The sequence below is a fragment of the Rutidosis leptorrhynchoides genome, chromosome 9, assembly GCF_046630445.1.
Source record: "Rutidosis leptorrhynchoides isolate AG116_Rl617_1_P2 chromosome 9, CSIRO_AGI_Rlap_v1, whole genome shotgun sequence".
Lineage (NCBI taxonomy): Eukaryota > Viridiplantae > Streptophyta > Magnoliopsida > Asterales > Asteraceae > Rutidosis > Rutidosis leptorrhynchoides.
Window position 1 is genome coordinate 359,449,115 of NC_092341.1, and position 17,384 is coordinate 359,466,498.

The 17,384-nt window shown below is 32.2% G+C and overlaps 2 protein-coding genes and 1 long non-coding RNA gene across 10 annotated transcripts; 2 read left to right on the forward strand and 1 right to left on the reverse strand.

Annotated features, from left to right (window-relative positions):
• Nucleotides 1–3,487: 3,487 nt before the first annotated feature.
• Nucleotides 3,488–4,927, forward strand: LOC139865570 (uncharacterized). The gene is made up of 2 exons (XM_071853641.1): nt 3,488–3,543; nt 3,693–4,927. The coding sequence occupies exons 1-2, from the start codon at nt 3,493–3,495 to the stop codon at nt 4,470–4,472; spliced, it is 831 nt and encodes a 276-aa protein (XP_071709742.1). The 5' UTR covers nt 3,488–3,492; the 3' UTR covers nt 4,473–4,927.
• A 1,288-nt stretch (nt 4,928–6,215) lies between these two features.
• LOC139866542 (cyclin-L1-1) lies at nt 6,216–12,502 on the reverse strand. The gene is made up of 8 exons (XM_071854798.1): nt 12,334–12,502; nt 9,202–9,370; nt 8,902–8,983; nt 8,667–8,807; nt 8,398–8,567; nt 8,045–8,318; nt 6,569–6,992; nt 6,216–6,452 (listed from the first exon to the last, which is right to left on the reverse strand). The coding sequence occupies exons 2-8, from the start codon at nt 9,351–9,353 to the stop codon at nt 6,382–6,384; spliced, it is 1,314 nt and encodes a 437-aa protein (XP_071710899.1). The 5' UTR covers nt 9,354–9,370; nt 12,334–12,502; the 3' UTR covers nt 6,216–6,381.
• A 445-nt stretch (nt 12,503–12,947) lies between these two features.
• On the forward strand, nt 12,948–15,443 carry LOC139866975 (uncharacterized). 8 transcript variants are annotated; one of them, XR_011765707.1, is made up of 7 exons: nt 12,948–13,117; nt 13,207–13,950; nt 14,097–14,136; nt 14,246–14,475; nt 14,592–14,782; nt 14,888–15,003; nt 15,171–15,443. It is a non-coding gene; the product is annotated as an uncharacterized lncRNA (long non-coding RNA). The 8 variants fall into 8 exon arrangements; XR_011765705.1 differs by having other exon boundaries at nt 14,592–14,675; nt 14,738–14,782; nt 14,888–15,443; XR_011765704.1 differs by having other exon boundaries at nt 14,888–15,443.
• The last annotated feature ends 1,941 nt before the right edge of the window (nt 15,444–17,384 follow it).

A 17,384-nucleotide genomic window follows, 5' to 3' on the forward strand; every position in this document is an offset into this window, starting at 1 on the left:
AAACTAATTTGTTTTCGTTAAGTCTTAGCTAAAAGGAACACCATGCATGGCGCTAGGTTTTATGCTTAGCATTCATAACAAAATTTTAGTCAACCGGGTAATATTTATGACTTCATGAGTGCGTCATTTCAATTAGCAAGAAATATCAAAATTGTAAATAAACATATACATATTTGTTACTGGGAGCATAAAAAGGTGGATTTCGTAGTCCATTCCGTTTTCCTTTTATGGGGTCAAAAAGGATAAACAAGATTATACTACTAAGGGTAAAAACTTTAAAATAAAAGGCTAGATATGGTCCCAAATACTCTTAATACCACAAGTGTGAAATTAGTGCTAAATGAAAATTAACCATATGATATGAGATAATTACCTTCTAAAACTAGACCTGAAAGAAAATCTTAATTTTTTTTTTGAACGGCGGTTAGATGGTTAGTCACGCACACACGCAAGGAAGAAACCCGGGATCGAATCCCCTTGCAGGAATTAAATCTGGTAAAACTTCCCCCCCTGGAATCGAACCTGCGCCACTTCAATGAGCGGTGAACACGGGCCCGCCCCAAAGGAGCTGGTACCACTCAGGCTGATGCCTCGGTGGTGAAAGAAAATCTTAATTAACACACATACAATGTATGTATATGTGCAAGTTATGAAGTTAATTGTATTGCAATCAAATTATTCTTAATTACATTTCCAGACATAAAAATATAACTGTATGTTACATCTGTTAGTATATATTGGTGTTGGCATTTTGCCTACATTGCGTAATAACACACGGAGTACAAATTACAGTGACATTTGATATTGACATGGTAAAAAAATTAAGATCATTAGTTTTTCAAAGAAGAGTAAACTACGAAAATGTTCCTTATACTCTACTGATTTCAACCGTTTCCAACTTTTGTTATTGTTTTTTTCTTGTTTAGTCTCTGGATGGCATGCGTTTCATTTACATTATCAGATTCTCCGATCTTCTTATTATTTACTAAATGATCATAACTGATATAAGCCTAAGCAACCGGTGTATTAGTCATTATAAGAAGATCGTAGGTTATAATGTAACAAAACGTATCTTCTAATGTAGTAAAAATACACTAGAAGAAAAATGAACTTTAGTGAAAAAGACTATTGATCACTAATAACACTAATTCGAGTTAGAGATCAAAATAGGTTGGCCACTTCTCGTCACTATAGATCTGAAAATATTATTAAAGCCTAAAATATACTATAATCGGTCACTATAATGACCATTTGTTTGGTCGCTAATATCGTATAGTGACCAAAATTTAGGGATGACTTTTTTAATGGCAACTACAAAGCATTCTTAATGACCAAATAATAATTCGTCACTAAAAGATCGTCACAAGTGACCGTTTTTCTTGTAATGATATGAGAAACCTTATCGATCTATAGATCGAAGTTATAACACGTAGCTAAACCGATTAAGGGGATGACTGTTGGAGATAATCGATTAAAAAAGGCGCAAACCATCCCACATCGGAAGTTGAAAGAAATATTGTCACTATATAAGTCTAGGGGAACTTCCCTCTATCACCAATTGATTTTAGAGTTTTTTTTTTTTTTTTTAACAGTACTAGGAGATCATCAAGGGGGACTTAATCACTCACGCGTTCATCTCCCTGCAGTTGCATAACTCGCCCCCAACTGCTGTTCAGGAGGAAACCCGGCCCAATTCGAGAGCATGAGCGATAAAACCCCCTCCCTCACTGCCCCCGCAACGGGATGTGCGGAAGACACCATTAGGTGGAATTCAAGGGTAAAGGGACAACCTTGTGTGCAATGTTGCCTCCCACGGGAAGTCGAACTCCCGACCTCTCACTAAGAGAGGCAGACCACTACCACATGAGCTAAAACACAAAGTGATCCTATGAACTTGTATGTAGGAGTTGTTGTTGGGCTAAAGTGATCATATGGACTTGTGTTGCGGCGGGAGAACGTTAATTAAATTCAATTGAGAAAAATGAGGAAAAAATAGAAGCGAATGACATAAACTGAAATGGGTAGAAAATTCAAAGTTTGTTTATAATAACAAATATATTAATAATAACAACAACAACAATAAATGGAAAAACTAACGAGTAATAATTATGATAGATATGTAATAAGTGAAAAGTTATGTGGCTGATTAGAAATAATTTAGAAAGTGAGACTTACATCGACGATTGGTAAACCATTTAAAAAACTATATATATAATAATAATAACAATAAAAATGAGTAGTTATTAAAAGTTGAAAAGTTAAGTGGTTATTTTTTTCAATGAATGAAAAGTTTTGTGGTTGATTTTTAAAAAGTGAAAAGTTTTGTGTTAGATTGTAAAAGTTAAAAAGTTTAGTGTTGAATTGTAAATTTTGAAAAGGTTAAAAAGTTTAGTAGAGATGGTTGGAAAGTTAAAAAGTTTAGTGTTAAGTTGTAAATTTGTAAAAGTTTCTATATAGACTTTGTGTTTTAGCAGAGGTGGTTGGGTTGTAGAAGTTTAATACTTTAGTGTTAATTTGAAAATCATTGTATTTTAGTAGACATGATTGGATTGTAAATTTAAAAGTTTAGTGTTAAGTTAAAATTGCTGAAGAGTTCACTATTTATGAACTCTGAGTTTTAGTAGAAGGTATAATATAATATAATGTAATAATGACTAAACTTCATGATACTCATGTAGTCATATTTACGCGGTCTAATCGGTATTTTGACTGTTCTGACCATTTTTCTAGTCACCTATAATATGCCGTTATTGAGATTTAAATATCCGACCTCTCAAGAGGATATCATCACTCAACTACTGAACTACTAGGCTATTGTGTTATGGTTGAGTTTTAATCTATATGGTGTGTGATGAGTTCCTTTCGACGTGTAAGTGGGTGGACATATGATCGCGAATGTGGTTAAGTCCTCTTTGGGTGATGTTAATACTAACATTTGTTTTTTTTAAAAAGTATCAACTAGAGTTGATAATGATTAAACTTCGTGATTTTTTTAGCCTTGTAACAATTTAGACATCAGAATAAAATAAGTGAGACAAAGTATAAAGTTGGAATGAATTGTGCAACTATAACGATTTGCTCCATAATTGCCAGAATGTTTTTATAAGTTTATACATAAGTACTGTCAGTAAATTATCTCGAGTTGTCAATAGAGGTGCAATCATTTTGGGTATATATTTGGTTCATCCTTGATAATAATAAAAAAAGTAACTTATAGTATTTATATATTCTTTTGGGATCTTAAAAAAGATTTTTCAACGGCATAAAAAAAGCACTATGCTGAACTTTCTATTCTACTCACTTTTGGCTTTTGTTTTTCCTTGGTATCTCACAACCTCTTGTCCCCCCTTGTGAACAAAACCCCAAAATAAATAGCACCAAAAGCAAAAGCAAAAGTTGCAAAAACAAACACCAACACCAACCACCTCTACTTAAAACCCTCTACTCCACTTGCAAAACACACATACACCTTCACTTTGTGCTCTTATCAAGATGGAGGATGAATGTACTACTTTCAATTGGGATTGTTATTATCAAGATGAGGTAATATATATAAGAATTTGTTATAAAAGTATAGCTTACTATTCGAATTTAAAGGTTCTTAACAAAATTGACTAGTGTTGAGTGTTTTTATTGTTTGTTTCTATGTTTTGTGTATGGTTTTTGATTTCTCTTGGTTGCTTGTTGAATAGGTGCAAGGAATGGAAGAACTGAAACACACTATATTGTACACATTGGAGTTAGAAACAACAATTGCTTGTGCCCATGAAGAAATTGCAAGAAAAGGAGATGAAGTTTTGCATTTTAAATGTCTTTTGACCAAAACAATCAAGGAGAGAGATGAAGCTCAATTGAAGTGTCAAGGGTTAGTTATGGAAAACATCATTCTCCAACAAAAGATTCAAGAGCTTGAAGCGAATTCTAGTTCGCTTGCTAAAACCACTCCCACTAGTTACTTAGAAGACGACCCTAATTTAGGGTTTGATTCATCTTCGGGGTCCGATGAAAGCTTTCTAGGAACTCAAGGAATGGAAAGGGCTCCATTACCGCCATCACTTCCAACACAACAACTACAAATTGAAGTCATTGATAATGTAGTACTAACAAAAAGGTTACCAGAGAACGGTAAATTCTTACAGGCGGTGGTGGAAGCGGGCCCATTACTCCAAACTCTCCTTTTGGCTGGCCCGCTTCCTCAGTGGCAACATCCACCACCGCAACTCAACTCAATTGAGATCCCACCAGTGACCATCCCATCAACCTCCACCACCACACCTCGGATGCTACTCCACCAAGACTCATGTGTTAGCGCAATCATTGGTTCCAACAACCAAAATAATGTTGGTGGAGGGTTGATCACTAGGAAAAGAGGTTTAGAGCAAAATTGTGAAGAAAATGACTATGATTCTTACCCCACTACCAACACTAAGAACCAAAAAGTTGTTCACCAATCATCATTGACCAATATATAGTGACTAGTAATTTGATTCCCTCTCACCATAATTTAGCTACAAAAATATGTCAATTTCCATCCCTTTCTTAAGACTTGGAAAAGTTTATTAGGATGAAAGGGATGGTAATGATTAAACCTTTGTTTTTTCCTTTTTAGAGTGGGTGTACATTAATTATCTTTTATCCCTTAGAACTTAAGTATCCTAACTAGTATTAGCCAAAAAGAGAGGGCACAATCAAACCCTTGGAGCCTCTATGTTTGATTGAGGGCTTTCCTTTTTACATTATTCCACTAAGTTATCTCATTTTAAGTTAGATTGGATTTGATATTGATATTTTGGTAATTTTAGTATGATATCAAAAAGGCTTAAGTCATCAAAATTTACACGAGATGTCTTGGCCATAATTTATGTTGTTGTATTTCTTCTTTCTTTTTTGGTATTGATTACTCTCCTTTCACATACAAAATGTGAATTAAGGCGAAATTGTACGTTTTTATGAATGAAAATTACGATTTCTTTAGTTTTAGTTTTTTTTATTTACTTTTACTTTTAATTTTCTATTATAAATATAAATGTTAATGTTAATGTTATTAAAGGTGTTATTGGGTTTGGGTATAGAGTTTGGTGGATGTGGGGTTCTTCACTTGGGATAATTACATGTTTGTGGTAGTTGGATATGATTAGTTAGTTACTTGGGATAATTACATGTTTGTGAAGAACAAAATGTTTTTTTTTTTTTTTTTCATCTTGATTGTAACTAGACAGCCAATCAATGCTAAAGTAAAAAAAATATATATAATGAATTTAGGTTGTGAAATTGAAACAGTAACTTATGAGCAGTAACTTTCGATTTTTTTGTAAATGAATATATATAATGTCCTTTTGATAATTACACACTCTAGCTTCGTTACATATTAACATTTCTAAACAGTCTCGAGTAGTTAGTCATTCATTGACATTTTCGCTTTTAATCATGATAAATTTTAACGGAAATATCAACCATATATGTCACTTTTGATCGAACATACAAATAGATCGAAAGAAATATTGATTAATATGTGCTGATTCGTACATATTTAATGACTATTGTGGGTTATATTGAGTAATAATAAAAAAGAATTTGACAAAGATAAAACAGAGTAACTGTTTGGTGTATATTACTATTTGTAGAATCTTGTTTGAGTTGATTGAGTGCATCTATGATCGCATGCTATATGTGTCTGCCATAAGAACATCATCTATAACTAACTCATTCATAGTTTCAACTCTCAACTGTTGCTTGTAATTCATTACGATGTAATCTCAATTTTTAATGGGTTAAATTTAATAAAACCGGAAATTGGGCAATAATATACGAGCAATGTTTCTTGTTTCTAAGACTAGCCCATATACATACAGAATCATCAAATACATCGAAAAATGTTTTTTAATTTTCAGAAAATTATTTTAATCAACATCAATGTCGGCAAATTTATTTGTTATTTTCATTGGACGTTCGGATAATCGCAAATCACGTTTTAAGATATCGAGACTCATTCTGACTTTTGATTGATCAACTTCACACATGCAAATGTTGATACCGTGACTTGGTCTTTGTCAACTAACAAAATTATTCATTTTTTATATTCCTAAATTCAAATTAGAAGTATAAATTATATACCTCAAAACATTTCATATTAATATGGTCAAAATACATCCTAACTCATACGTAGTACATTACTAGTTTCCTTTATGATCATGTTCTGAATTAGAAATCATGACTATGAATAATGTAGGTTTTGATAAGTAAATCAAAATTTAACAGTGTTACAATCGAAAGAAGTTGTGTTTTCTGGCATACAGAATAACCTAAAGCGCAAAACCGTTAACACGTTTAGAGAGTAAAATATCAGATACAAATATATTTTGGATACCTTTGCAGAATATATCAACCATATGAATGATGCCTGTGACGATCCTTCTCCCTTGAAGAGTGCGACGAACCATAATAGTCCCGATCTGAAATACAAAACATAGTTGTAAAATTTGATACGCATTTTAAAATTACAAAAAAATTCATTTGCGAATAAAGGGAAACCAAAAGCACGTTCTAGAATATATTTAGACTCATGTACCTCGAGAAGAATGGTGCTTCAGTTTTTCAGCATGTCCTGAATGATCCTTTCCTCTGTCCTTTGACCGGTTGCTTCTATCTCTGACTTTTTCTCTGTCTCTTTCACTTTCAGAATCTCTTCCTCTTTCACGATCACGAACCTTTTGCCTATCTCTTTCTCTATCACGTTCGCGTTCCCTGTCCCTTGACCGCTCTCTGCTGACATCATCTGTTTTATATTCTTTGCTTTTTGAAACATGCCCGTCCTTCAACTCTCCCTCAACCGGAATGTTCTGACCGTCATCATCATCACTCTTGGTCGAATCTTTCAACTTACCGATTGCTGTTTTTCCCGACGCGTCTTTAGAGTCGGGATTGACGGCTGCAGGAGACACCTTGATCGTACTTGTGTCATCAAGCGTTGGTGGGCCACTTGAAGGTCCTTCCTACAACACATAACATAATAAATTTAATACCTAGAGAACACATACCCTAAAGGTGGCAAAATGAGTGAGCTGAGAGGATTGAGTTACAAGCCTAAACAGGTTTGGGTCGAAACACATACTTTTGGGATGGGACAAAATGGGCAGGGTCAATCCACAAACACTTGTGTCTAGTAATCATAACTTTTTACAAAAGATTGAAAATTATAACAAGCATACAACTATCACGAAAGCAACCTATACATGTATTTGTTGGATATAGGGTTTAAGAAGGTCTCAGATACATACACCTTTGAATCGTGTAAACACTTTCGCAGTAAAGTATTTCGACCCCATATATTTCATTATATATATCCTTAGGGTTATACGAAATCTTTATTTGATTTAAGACAAAGGCAACAACTCCAATATAGGCAATCAATATTTGGAGTCGGGTTATACGAGATTTTGTATGTAAGATTGTTTGTTATTCCATCATTTGAATTTTGAGACAAATACTCTCTATATATAGAGTATGAAATATATATAGAGTATGAAGGTTACACCTTTTGATTATAAAAGGTATCATGAAAGGTACACCCTTTGGTTAAAAGGTACCATGAATGGTCACACATGTAGATAGGTGAAAAGGTACCATGAATGGTTATATCATTTCATTAATAGTTACATCATTTCATGAAAATGGGCACCAACAATTCATGAAGAGTTGTGTCTTTTGGTCAAAAAGACACTAACTAACAAACATAACATTTCAACTTATTGACTCTAGTTATAGCTTAAATAAGTGTGCACTCCAGACTCTCCTAACATGCAATAAAGCTTAAATCGAAATTCATTTGTCTCAAGTAAATCACAATCACACAAAATGATTGAAATGGTTGATGACACTAAAATCACCATCAGTATTTGCATTATAAGATAGACTTTGAACTATTCTCTTTTTAGCTAAATTTTAAAAATCCTACATGCGCTAGTGATAAAACACGGCCACCCACACTTGCAATTGCCCTCTTAGTAAAAATACTAAACAATTAAACAGACACGAAGAAACGTACCTTGGGAACGGGTTGAGATGGTGAATCCCATGACCTATTAGACAATGTAAACGAACCGCCTTCTTTGCATACGGGTATATATTGTGCCTTTGGTAGAGTATATAAATGAGCCAAAACTCTACACACTTCATCTATACCCGATTTGTCAGCATCAAATGCTTTCCACCATGGCGGATTTTCTGGCAACGGAACATAAAATCTGCGGGCAGCAGCATATACGACCCCACATGCCACAACGGCACTCTTGAACCGCACACATAAAGTTGTGCGCAAACTGATCCAATCAAAACAAAGAAAAGATTTAATCAACAAAATTAACATAATATGGAAAAAAAAAATCTGAGTTTTTGTACCTATCATTTGCAAGATTCCAAGCTTCTTGTCTTAACTCAGGGGGTGTTTCAAGGGTTGCAAGGTAATTTGATATGAATTTGTGAGGATGTTCAACATGGCAGATGAAACCCATCTCTTTTAATAAATGTCGTTCAGATCTGATTAAATCATTCTTTAATTCTGAATATTTCTGTAACAGGGTGTGTGTGTAACAAGTCAACATAAACACAATAATTTCTTAGACTTATTATATTAGCAGTGAAATATGATTATGCAGATGATTATATACCTTTGAAAATGCATCCAAATGTTCGATAGGTAGATTCTCTCTTCTACATTCCATTCTATGGAAAACATTGAGAACGTGTCTTGCTCTTCTAGGGTTTTCCTCCAGCTTTGAAGCAAGCCAAACACAACTAGCAGCAACTCTCTGTAAAAAGTCACAAATATCAACTCAAAAGAAGAAAAAAAACTTTATTTTGGCAAAAAGACAATAAGTAGGTATGTAGAGATGAGAACTGAACCTTCACGTTGAAACGAACAAATGACTTTTTGCAGTAGAAGCGATGGAATAGAACTTGACCAGTGGCCATTACTTGTTGTGGTCTGTGTTGTATGCAGTTAAGGGCATTTTTTTACAATAAAATTGTTCAAAAAGCTAGCTAGGTCAACATTAAGATGGTTACATTATGTATAGAATGATCTAGAAGGTAGGTCACCTGTGATCAATCTTTTTTTAACATAATTGCATGAAACTAATCTTTTTTTAACATAATTGCATGAAACTCAAATAACAGAGTATAATAATAATAGCAAAAGGATACACTTTAAGTAAAATTCCACTCTCTTGAATAAGATCACAGCCATATATTCTTAGATTCATTTCAGTGGCTTCATCAACTCCATCTTTTCTAGAAGGTGTATCCTGAAGTTGCTCGTCAGTTAGATAGAATGTATCAATTGCTGTGTAAATCATAGTTGGTGAAGAACGCACTGTCACAGCGAACGAACAATCGTATTACTACGTAGTATTCATAAATGTCGAGAACATATCAATTTTCAAGCAATGGGGAGTGTTATTTTTACAACAATTGATATATTTAACAAGTTTAAGCAAGTTTGCCACACTCTAATGTTCATAGATAAGACATTAAAGTGAGGGCTTAAGAGTTAAAACTAAGAATGTATTGGCAATAAAATGAGCTAATCAGGATGTATATGTGCTAGGTAAATACCAGAACATGCTAATGTCGCATAGCTAATTGCATAAATAAAAAAAGAAAGATCTAGGTAAATACCAGAACATGCTAATGTCGCATAGCTAATTGCATAAATAAAAAAAGAAAGATTCTAATAACATTTTGGAAGACAAAAAGGTTTTGCTAGTATAGGCTAAGTTTTAGAGAGATGGCTCTTCATTAATGGACAGAGACTATAATGGAGATAGTACAATCGATTGGGAATTTGTTCACACCGCCAAATATACAAGAATTGAAATCTTGATTACATCCACCTATATGTATAGATTTTAAACCATATCTTATTGTTGAAAAACAATGATACTGATTAGGGTGGCATTTCCAACCCATTTTCAGTGTTGAATCTTTTTGTTTTTCCATGCTTCACTTAAAGTGTTCACTCGAATTACTTCGGTATGTGTTTTCAGCGACATACCTTGTGTTGTTAATTCAAGAACTAATAAGCCAACTGATCCACATTTGTTATAGTAAATTTGTATCAAATTCATAGATCCTAAACGACACTTTATGGAAAATATAACAAAATCCAATGGGGATTATGGCAGTAACACAAATCTAAAATAAAACTGTATAACATAGCTAGTGCTCATATCAATATATCAATACATTATGTTCTAATAACAAGAACAAGAAAACAGTGAATGACATTCACGATATCACTCAAATTAAGTTCTTACGAGTGAAGTAAGGGACTTAGGTTTGCAATTAAATGATAGACTGAACTATGAACTTCCCTACTCATGTTAGTATCATGCATTCAATCATTGTAATTTTAAAACATAACTATAGTCTTCTCATATGAGCCAATTTTGCATATAACAACAAATATATGAGCGATAGGGATAAATTAAGTAAGTTACCGAGTCGCCACAGCAGAATTTTGCCTTGTTCGTCCGATTAGGAATCGAAACCCTAATTTCTTAAGGGATTTGGGAGGTTATTGGTCTCAACTGATTTCAAGCTACGAAAACGGCAGAGATTGATGATTTTTGAAAATTGAAAGGTGATGAAATCGTTTGTACCGCCGTAGATGGGTGAAGCTACCAGTCGGGAGTCTCCGGTGACGGTAAAGAACTGGCCGACTATATGTGTGTATCTATAAAAATCGGCTCTCAAATACTTTCCTACAAATTACTCGATTTTAAAGAGATCATGATAATTACATATTCAACCCCTAAACTTTATATTAATTATTCATTTCTTTTTTGTCTTTAAAAAAAAAAAAAAAAAAAAAAAAAAAAAAACACCATAAACTTTTTAGCTAACTAAAAGAAAGATTTATCAAAAAGATAAAACCCTAAAACATACAAACCCAAAGCAAACTACCGAGCTCGGCTAAACTACAACCACACGAGAGCTCACGACTATAACAAAGTACGAAATAAGAAAATGCGGTCACAAAGAAACACTAATTACCACAACATAAAACAAAGACATCAAAAGAGATGGTAACCAATCAAAACTATAAAAAAAAAAAAAATTTGAAATCATCTAAAGATTGATGATTAATGATTTGAGAGAAAAATCATCCACACTTCTAAATAATATTATGCAATTTTTAAATCACACTATCTTAATATTAATTAGTAATTCTGTTATATAAAAAACCTTTCATATTTTTTAATACTTGGTACATAATAATTTATAATTTATTTATATATTTGAAAATCATTATTGATAAAAATAATAAATCTATTCAAACGTCTAATTTTCTACCAAAAAACTTATAGCCTCGAACAATTTTAAAAAATGTAAGTTCAAGTCTTTATAGCCAACGTATTATTGTGTGGTGTAGTTTTGGGTCGTTATGGTGCAAGACCAGACCAAACCAAGCTAGGATCAAAATGACTAGAGAATCAAATAATAATTAGGAAAACTAGAGCCGATAACTTCCAAGTTACCTTTCAAATACCAAACCAACTATGTATTGTTCGATTCGATTATACATAGGTCTATAATTAGTTCTAGTTCAAAAACCATCCTATATATATATATATATATATATATATATATATATATATATATATATATATATATATATATATATATATATATAGTGGTAGGATCAAGGGAGAAGTAACCAATAGGGGGGAAGGGGGGAAGCAAATTTTTTTTTTCTTTCTTTTTTTGAAAAAACTTTGTTCACGAACATTATAGATTGGATGAAAATATGAACATTTAATAAAGACACTTTGTGATAAAAGTTTTTATTTTGGCGGGAAAACGCTCGAAGAAGTAATATATAACAATTATCGTGTTTTTCAAGCGTATGTTGAGGTTTTAGATATTAGGGTTTAGATATTAGGGTTTATAGGGTTTAGATATTAATCCTAATCGTATTGTAATATTACAGTGAGTCTTTAACCAAATCAACCAATCACAACAATAGCATACTACCGTAAGATTGAACAATTCAAAACTAAGAGGTCCTACCTCTAAATGAACACAAACACTGAATCAACCAAATAATACAATGGAATCATCATTTGCAATATAGATATAGATATATAAATAATAAAAACCGATTAATGCACATTTAACAAGTCAATTGTATTCACTTACAAAAAAGCAGACAAGAATTATAGAAATTGAAACCAGATATTAATACAACAACAAATGAAAATACACATATAAATACTGAATTGAAATTGAGCAAATCAGATTAAAGTAATTAGACTAATCAAAAGAAAAGAGTACCTCTTGAACACGAGTGGAATCGAGCTGACGATCTTCGAAATATGATCAGTGAGGCTATCGTGTGCTTTACTTTGTTATTGTAATCCTTTGAATCTTCAATTCGCGATTCGATGATATTTTCAGCAGCAAGATCTTGATGGTTGCAGAAGTGGATTTGGAAAGCTTAAGAATTAGGGTTGGATGAAAGTGACGAGCTGACGAAAGTTTTGTAGGTGAAACCATAATGACAAAAATAACCCTCCGCGATTTCTAGTCTAGTACGGAGTATAAAATAAGAATTTTATTAAATTTGTGAGAAGTGTGGTCCATATTTAGTTAGGGGTAGAATTAATCAGGAACTAATCAATCGGAGGGAAGTAAAAAAATTTTTTCTTCATTTTTTTGGAATTTTTTCAGACATTAAAATCACACGAAAATATCACTATATACATTAAAAGAGAGTCTCGATTAGTTAATAAATGTTTTCAAAAACCCCTAATTACCATTAGATTAGAAAATTACATTATAATACCCCTTAGTCCAACCGTCTTTAATAAATCAATTTCACATGTACTCCACCCCTAAAATATCCTTCTAATAAAAAAAAAATAACACGCTGACTTCTAACAAAATTAGGGTAAATATTCATCCATCTCATCTTCAATTGTGTTCATCCATTATCGTCTTCAATTCCATCTCAATTTAGCCGAAATTGGGAAACAACTATTTCTCTTATAAACTGCTCTACAAACTGAAAAGTAAGTACAAACCGAATAACGCGATGATGAGGAAAAGGAAGAAGACGGTATGGATTTCGTATAATTTGTATGTTTAATGTTTAATTTAATTAATAAATAATTGTTACCTATTTGATTGATTACCAAATTTTATTAGGGTTTTTACGATCATCAATCCTTCAATGTATATTGCTTTTTCATTGTTCACTACAAGATTATATGGAAGAAGAATTCAAAGCTTCTGGATAGGGAAAATCAAGGTCACTATTTATGTGGCTTAGGGATTTTATTGGGTTTTTGATCAGTTTTTTTAGGGTTTATTCAAAGCAGGTAATTGACTTTCGGCTACAATTGGAAAAAAGATTTTTGAATGTGACAACAGGGGATTGTCCAAGATGTGTGGTCTAAGTAAGTATAACCGTTTTTAAAATTTTATTGCATTATACATGTGATCATAAATAGAATTTTTTTGATGAAAATGAATGTTCTTGATGTTCTTTAATGTTTTGATTCAAAATCAAAATAATATTAAAGGTTGAAGAAGAAACAAGACCAACCTATTTGGTTATGTTTTGAATGAATTGTCAAAAATGATTGTTAGAAGTATTCGTTGTAATACACTTTGAACCATACTCAATTTCAGTTTAAGTGATAACTGCATTGATTATGTATATTTCAATATCTTTATTGTGTTGTGATAGTATAAGATTATATTAATCCATACTCCATTTGTTCTCAGTTTATTACGTCATAGTTTGGCCCGGTCTTATGGATACATACAAGTATACAACCCCTTGATCCTTTGCTTTTATTAAGTTTATACAATGCCTACAAGAAAATACACATGTAGGCAGTAGATGCTCCAACATCACAGCCCTGTGCATTGTGTTTTGACGATAAGGTATGCTATTTTTTTTATGCTTTCCAATTTATCTTAACAGATTTATATTATTCCGAGTAATTGAGTTGTAGGGTGCAAGAGCATATAGGTGAGCTATAATTCATTTTTAGCTTTGCTCTCGAAATAATTTGCTGATTTGCTAACAGATGATGCCGGAACATACAGTGTGGAGAACAAGATAGAAAGGTTATGTCAGCTCACAATTTATTGACAATCATGTCAATTATGAATTTTACTCATTATTCAACTTGTGGCGCTTATTTATTGTAACATATATGTTTTTTTGGTGCTACAGTTCTATTCCTTGGATCATAAAAACCCTTCATCCTCTGAACGATGAGCAAGATGAACGATTGAAGGGTTTTATCTTCATAATTTGGTCGTCTAAAGCCGTTATAAGGACAATTTACGATTATAATCGATTGTTTTCATCGTTTTCCCCTTCTAAACTTAGGGTTCCTTGGATTGAAATTTCGCTTTCGTCGTTTAATTGACGTACTCAGTTAAAGGCGAATCTTTCTTCAGGTTATACTTATGTCTTTTGCTTAGATTTATTCTTGATTACGTTTACCAATTTCGTTTATTCAAATTTAATTAAAATTAAGGTTTTTGATTTTTTTTTTTTTGTTGTTGTTCTGCAGATGATGATGATGATGCTAAAGTGGCTTATAGAATTGACAATTTGTACTTTGAAAGAACTTAGATATTATAAAAATTATGTTCAAGTAAGTTTGTATCTTTGGTTGATTATTGTTTATTCTTTTTTTTCATTAATTTTGTTTTGTAGATAATGTTGGTCTAGAACAGCAGCATCGTCGATTAAATTGAGCAGGTTGTCTTTGAATAACAACGTTAAGTCTTTGGTAGAGTTAATAATATAATTCCATCAATCCTTCGATCATTCTCCATAATTATCATCTATCTCTTAATTTTGTAGGTTGATATAATTATTAGATTCTTTTGCCTATTATCATCGTTGGTTTGGCTTGACCCGAATTACTTGGTCCGCGGTTTTACTAATCCAGTTGTGGATCTTTCAAGGGACAAGTAAAGGTAATTATTTTATTTGATATTGTTATAATAATCCAAATCCAGATGTCTGTGGCATTTTTTTGCAGGAACATTTTATGCAGATTGAATGAGAAATTCAAGCACTTCGTTTCTTCTATGTTGAAAATTCATTTTTGTTGGTTGAGTCATTTCTTGAATGGCTAATCCAGGTGCAGACGTATGTGGGCTTAAAAACTTCAAAATTTGAGTGGCTTTTTATACAAAGGGCGTTGCGGGTTTACATGACCATTGCCGGCTGTATGCATGTAATGTGGTAGAGTACATCATATGATATGATGTAGATTTCAGCCATTTTCTATAATGTTAGTGTTTTGTTCATTTATTTTTTAGGTAACAATATCTTAGAGTGCTATCTTTGATAGCGTTATCATTTTATTTTGTATTGTACATTTAAATCGTGTTATGATTTATTGACTTTGTTCGTATTTATTATGTTATAGATATGTTACATGAAATTAAATTTAGTATTTTGATTAATTAATGTTATCTGAAATGTTTTTGCCAACGTTGCTGTTCATATAGTTGTTTATGGCTTATATTACTTTGATAATTTGTTTATAGCACCCTAAGAATTTGTAAAACACTCATTTGATTATTACACATGACCTTACATGCATCGCAAGGACTGTATCTTTTATTATATTTTTGCCTTTGAATCTATATAATAGTTAACCCACCAATGAATCTTATGCACATTAAGCATGTTTGCATTCTATGGTTTGAATTCTTGTAATTAATACAAGTATTTCACAATACTAACCGTTCAAGCAAAATGATAGTAATTTTAGTGATTTTCTTGCCGTACAACGCACGAGCTCTATTTATGGCTGCGGTTGATGGGTTATTTACGCCTCTTGCTTTTTGGATAAGCTTTTCCAACTATTATGATATTGCAGAGTATTGGTGGTGTCAAAAGTTGAAGCAGTCTACTTGGGATTTGTATGATAGCAATGTTCAAGAAACTGTCCATCATTAAACGTAAATAATTGATTGTTTGCATTTTAATTGTATTCAATACTAACGTCTTCAATAATAATGCTTCGATACTAATGTTATCAGTTATAATTAGTTTTTCCCATTGTCATTGTATTATACAATTTATCATTATTAGTACTAACTTTATCGAAAAACAAAAACTAATCTATAAAAGAGTAAATTATACCAATGGTGAAAAAGGAAATAAAAGAGTAGATATTAATCTATGAGTCAGTTTTCCATAATTTTACAATGGTAGTGTTGAAAGTTCGTCGCACATCAATAACTGATATTGGGTCGTTGTCTCTTTTTCAAGATGGTAATGTTCGGTTTTGTTTCTTATTATAGTAAACAAACTTTTTTGAATGACTTTATATTTTAAATGACAAATGTGTAATAACGGCTAATACAAGGAATTTCAGGTTGATGTAATGTTTGTAATAATGAGTATCTTTTATTCTACTCAAAAATGGAATCATCTTAACTTTATGCAAGATTGTGACGCTGATGCCCATGAAAGAAAAACTTCAACCATCAGTTGTTGACCTTGCAAAAGAATACGACTTATAACTGTATAAGAGGTTTGATTTTAGAAAGTCAAACAAGGATTAGTTTATATCTCCGGTTATTCATTACATGATGATGTATGATCCTTTGAATGTACCGAAGAAAATAAAAGTTGACAATGAATTGTCATACGAATCTACTAAGCAATATGATAATCAGGACACAACATAATCAATTTGTGAAAAGGAAATGTTGTTTGATGAGGCTATTACAATGTCTAATGTTGGTTTTTTATTTATATTTTTAAACATTTAAAATGTTATATTATTGATTGTGTTATCATTAAAATTAATGTATTACAATATTTAGGGTTTTGAGTTTAGATTTAGGGTTTAGGGTTTAGGTTTAGGGTTTAGAGTTTAGATTTTGTGGTTTAGGGTTTATATTTTTGGTTTTAGGGTTTAGGATTCGGGTTTAGAGTCTTTAAGGTTTACGTTAGGATTCAGGGTTTAGTGTGTAAGGTAAACGGTTGGTGGTTAAGGGTTTTGGGTTGATTTACGATTTAGGATTTAGGGTTTAGGGTTTAGAGTTTAGTGTATATGGTTTAAGGTTTAGTGTTTAGGGTTTAGGGTTTAGTGTGTAGGGTTTAGTGTTTAGGGTTTAGGGTTAAGAGTTTAGGGTTTAGTGTTTAGGGTTTAGTGTTCAGTGTTTAGGGTTTAGTGTTTAGGGTTTAGGATTTGGGGTTTAGATATAGGGTTTAGGGTTTGTGCTTAGGGTTTAAGGTTTAGTGTGTAGGGTTTAGTGTTTAGGGTTTATTGTTTAAGGTTTAGAGTTAAGGATTTAGTGTTTAAGGTTTAGTGTTTAGTGTGTAGGGTTTAGTG

Excerpts from the sequence above, each read along its gene's own strand:
- LOC139865570 (XM_071853641.1), top strand. The coding sequence starts at position 3,493 with ATGGAGGATGAATGTACTACTTTCAATTGGGATTGTTATTATCAAGAT. Across the intron at positions 3,544-3,692 it reads ATTGTTATTATCAAGATGAG|GTGCAAGGAATGGAAGAACT; the intron begins GTAATATATATA and ends CTTGTTGAATAG.
- LOC139866542 (XM_071854798.1), bottom strand. The coding sequence starts at position 9,353 with ATGATTTACACAGCAATTGATACATTCTATCTAACTGACGAGCAACTT. Across the intron at positions 8,808-8,901 it reads TTGTTCGTTTCAACGTGAAG|AGAGTTGCTGCTAGTTGTGT; the intron begins GTTCAGTTCTCA and ends GACTTTTTACAG. Across the intron at positions 8,568-8,666 it reads ATTTGGATGCATTTTCAAAG|AAATATTCAGAATTAAAGAA; the intron begins GTATATAATCAT and ends ACCCTGTTACAG.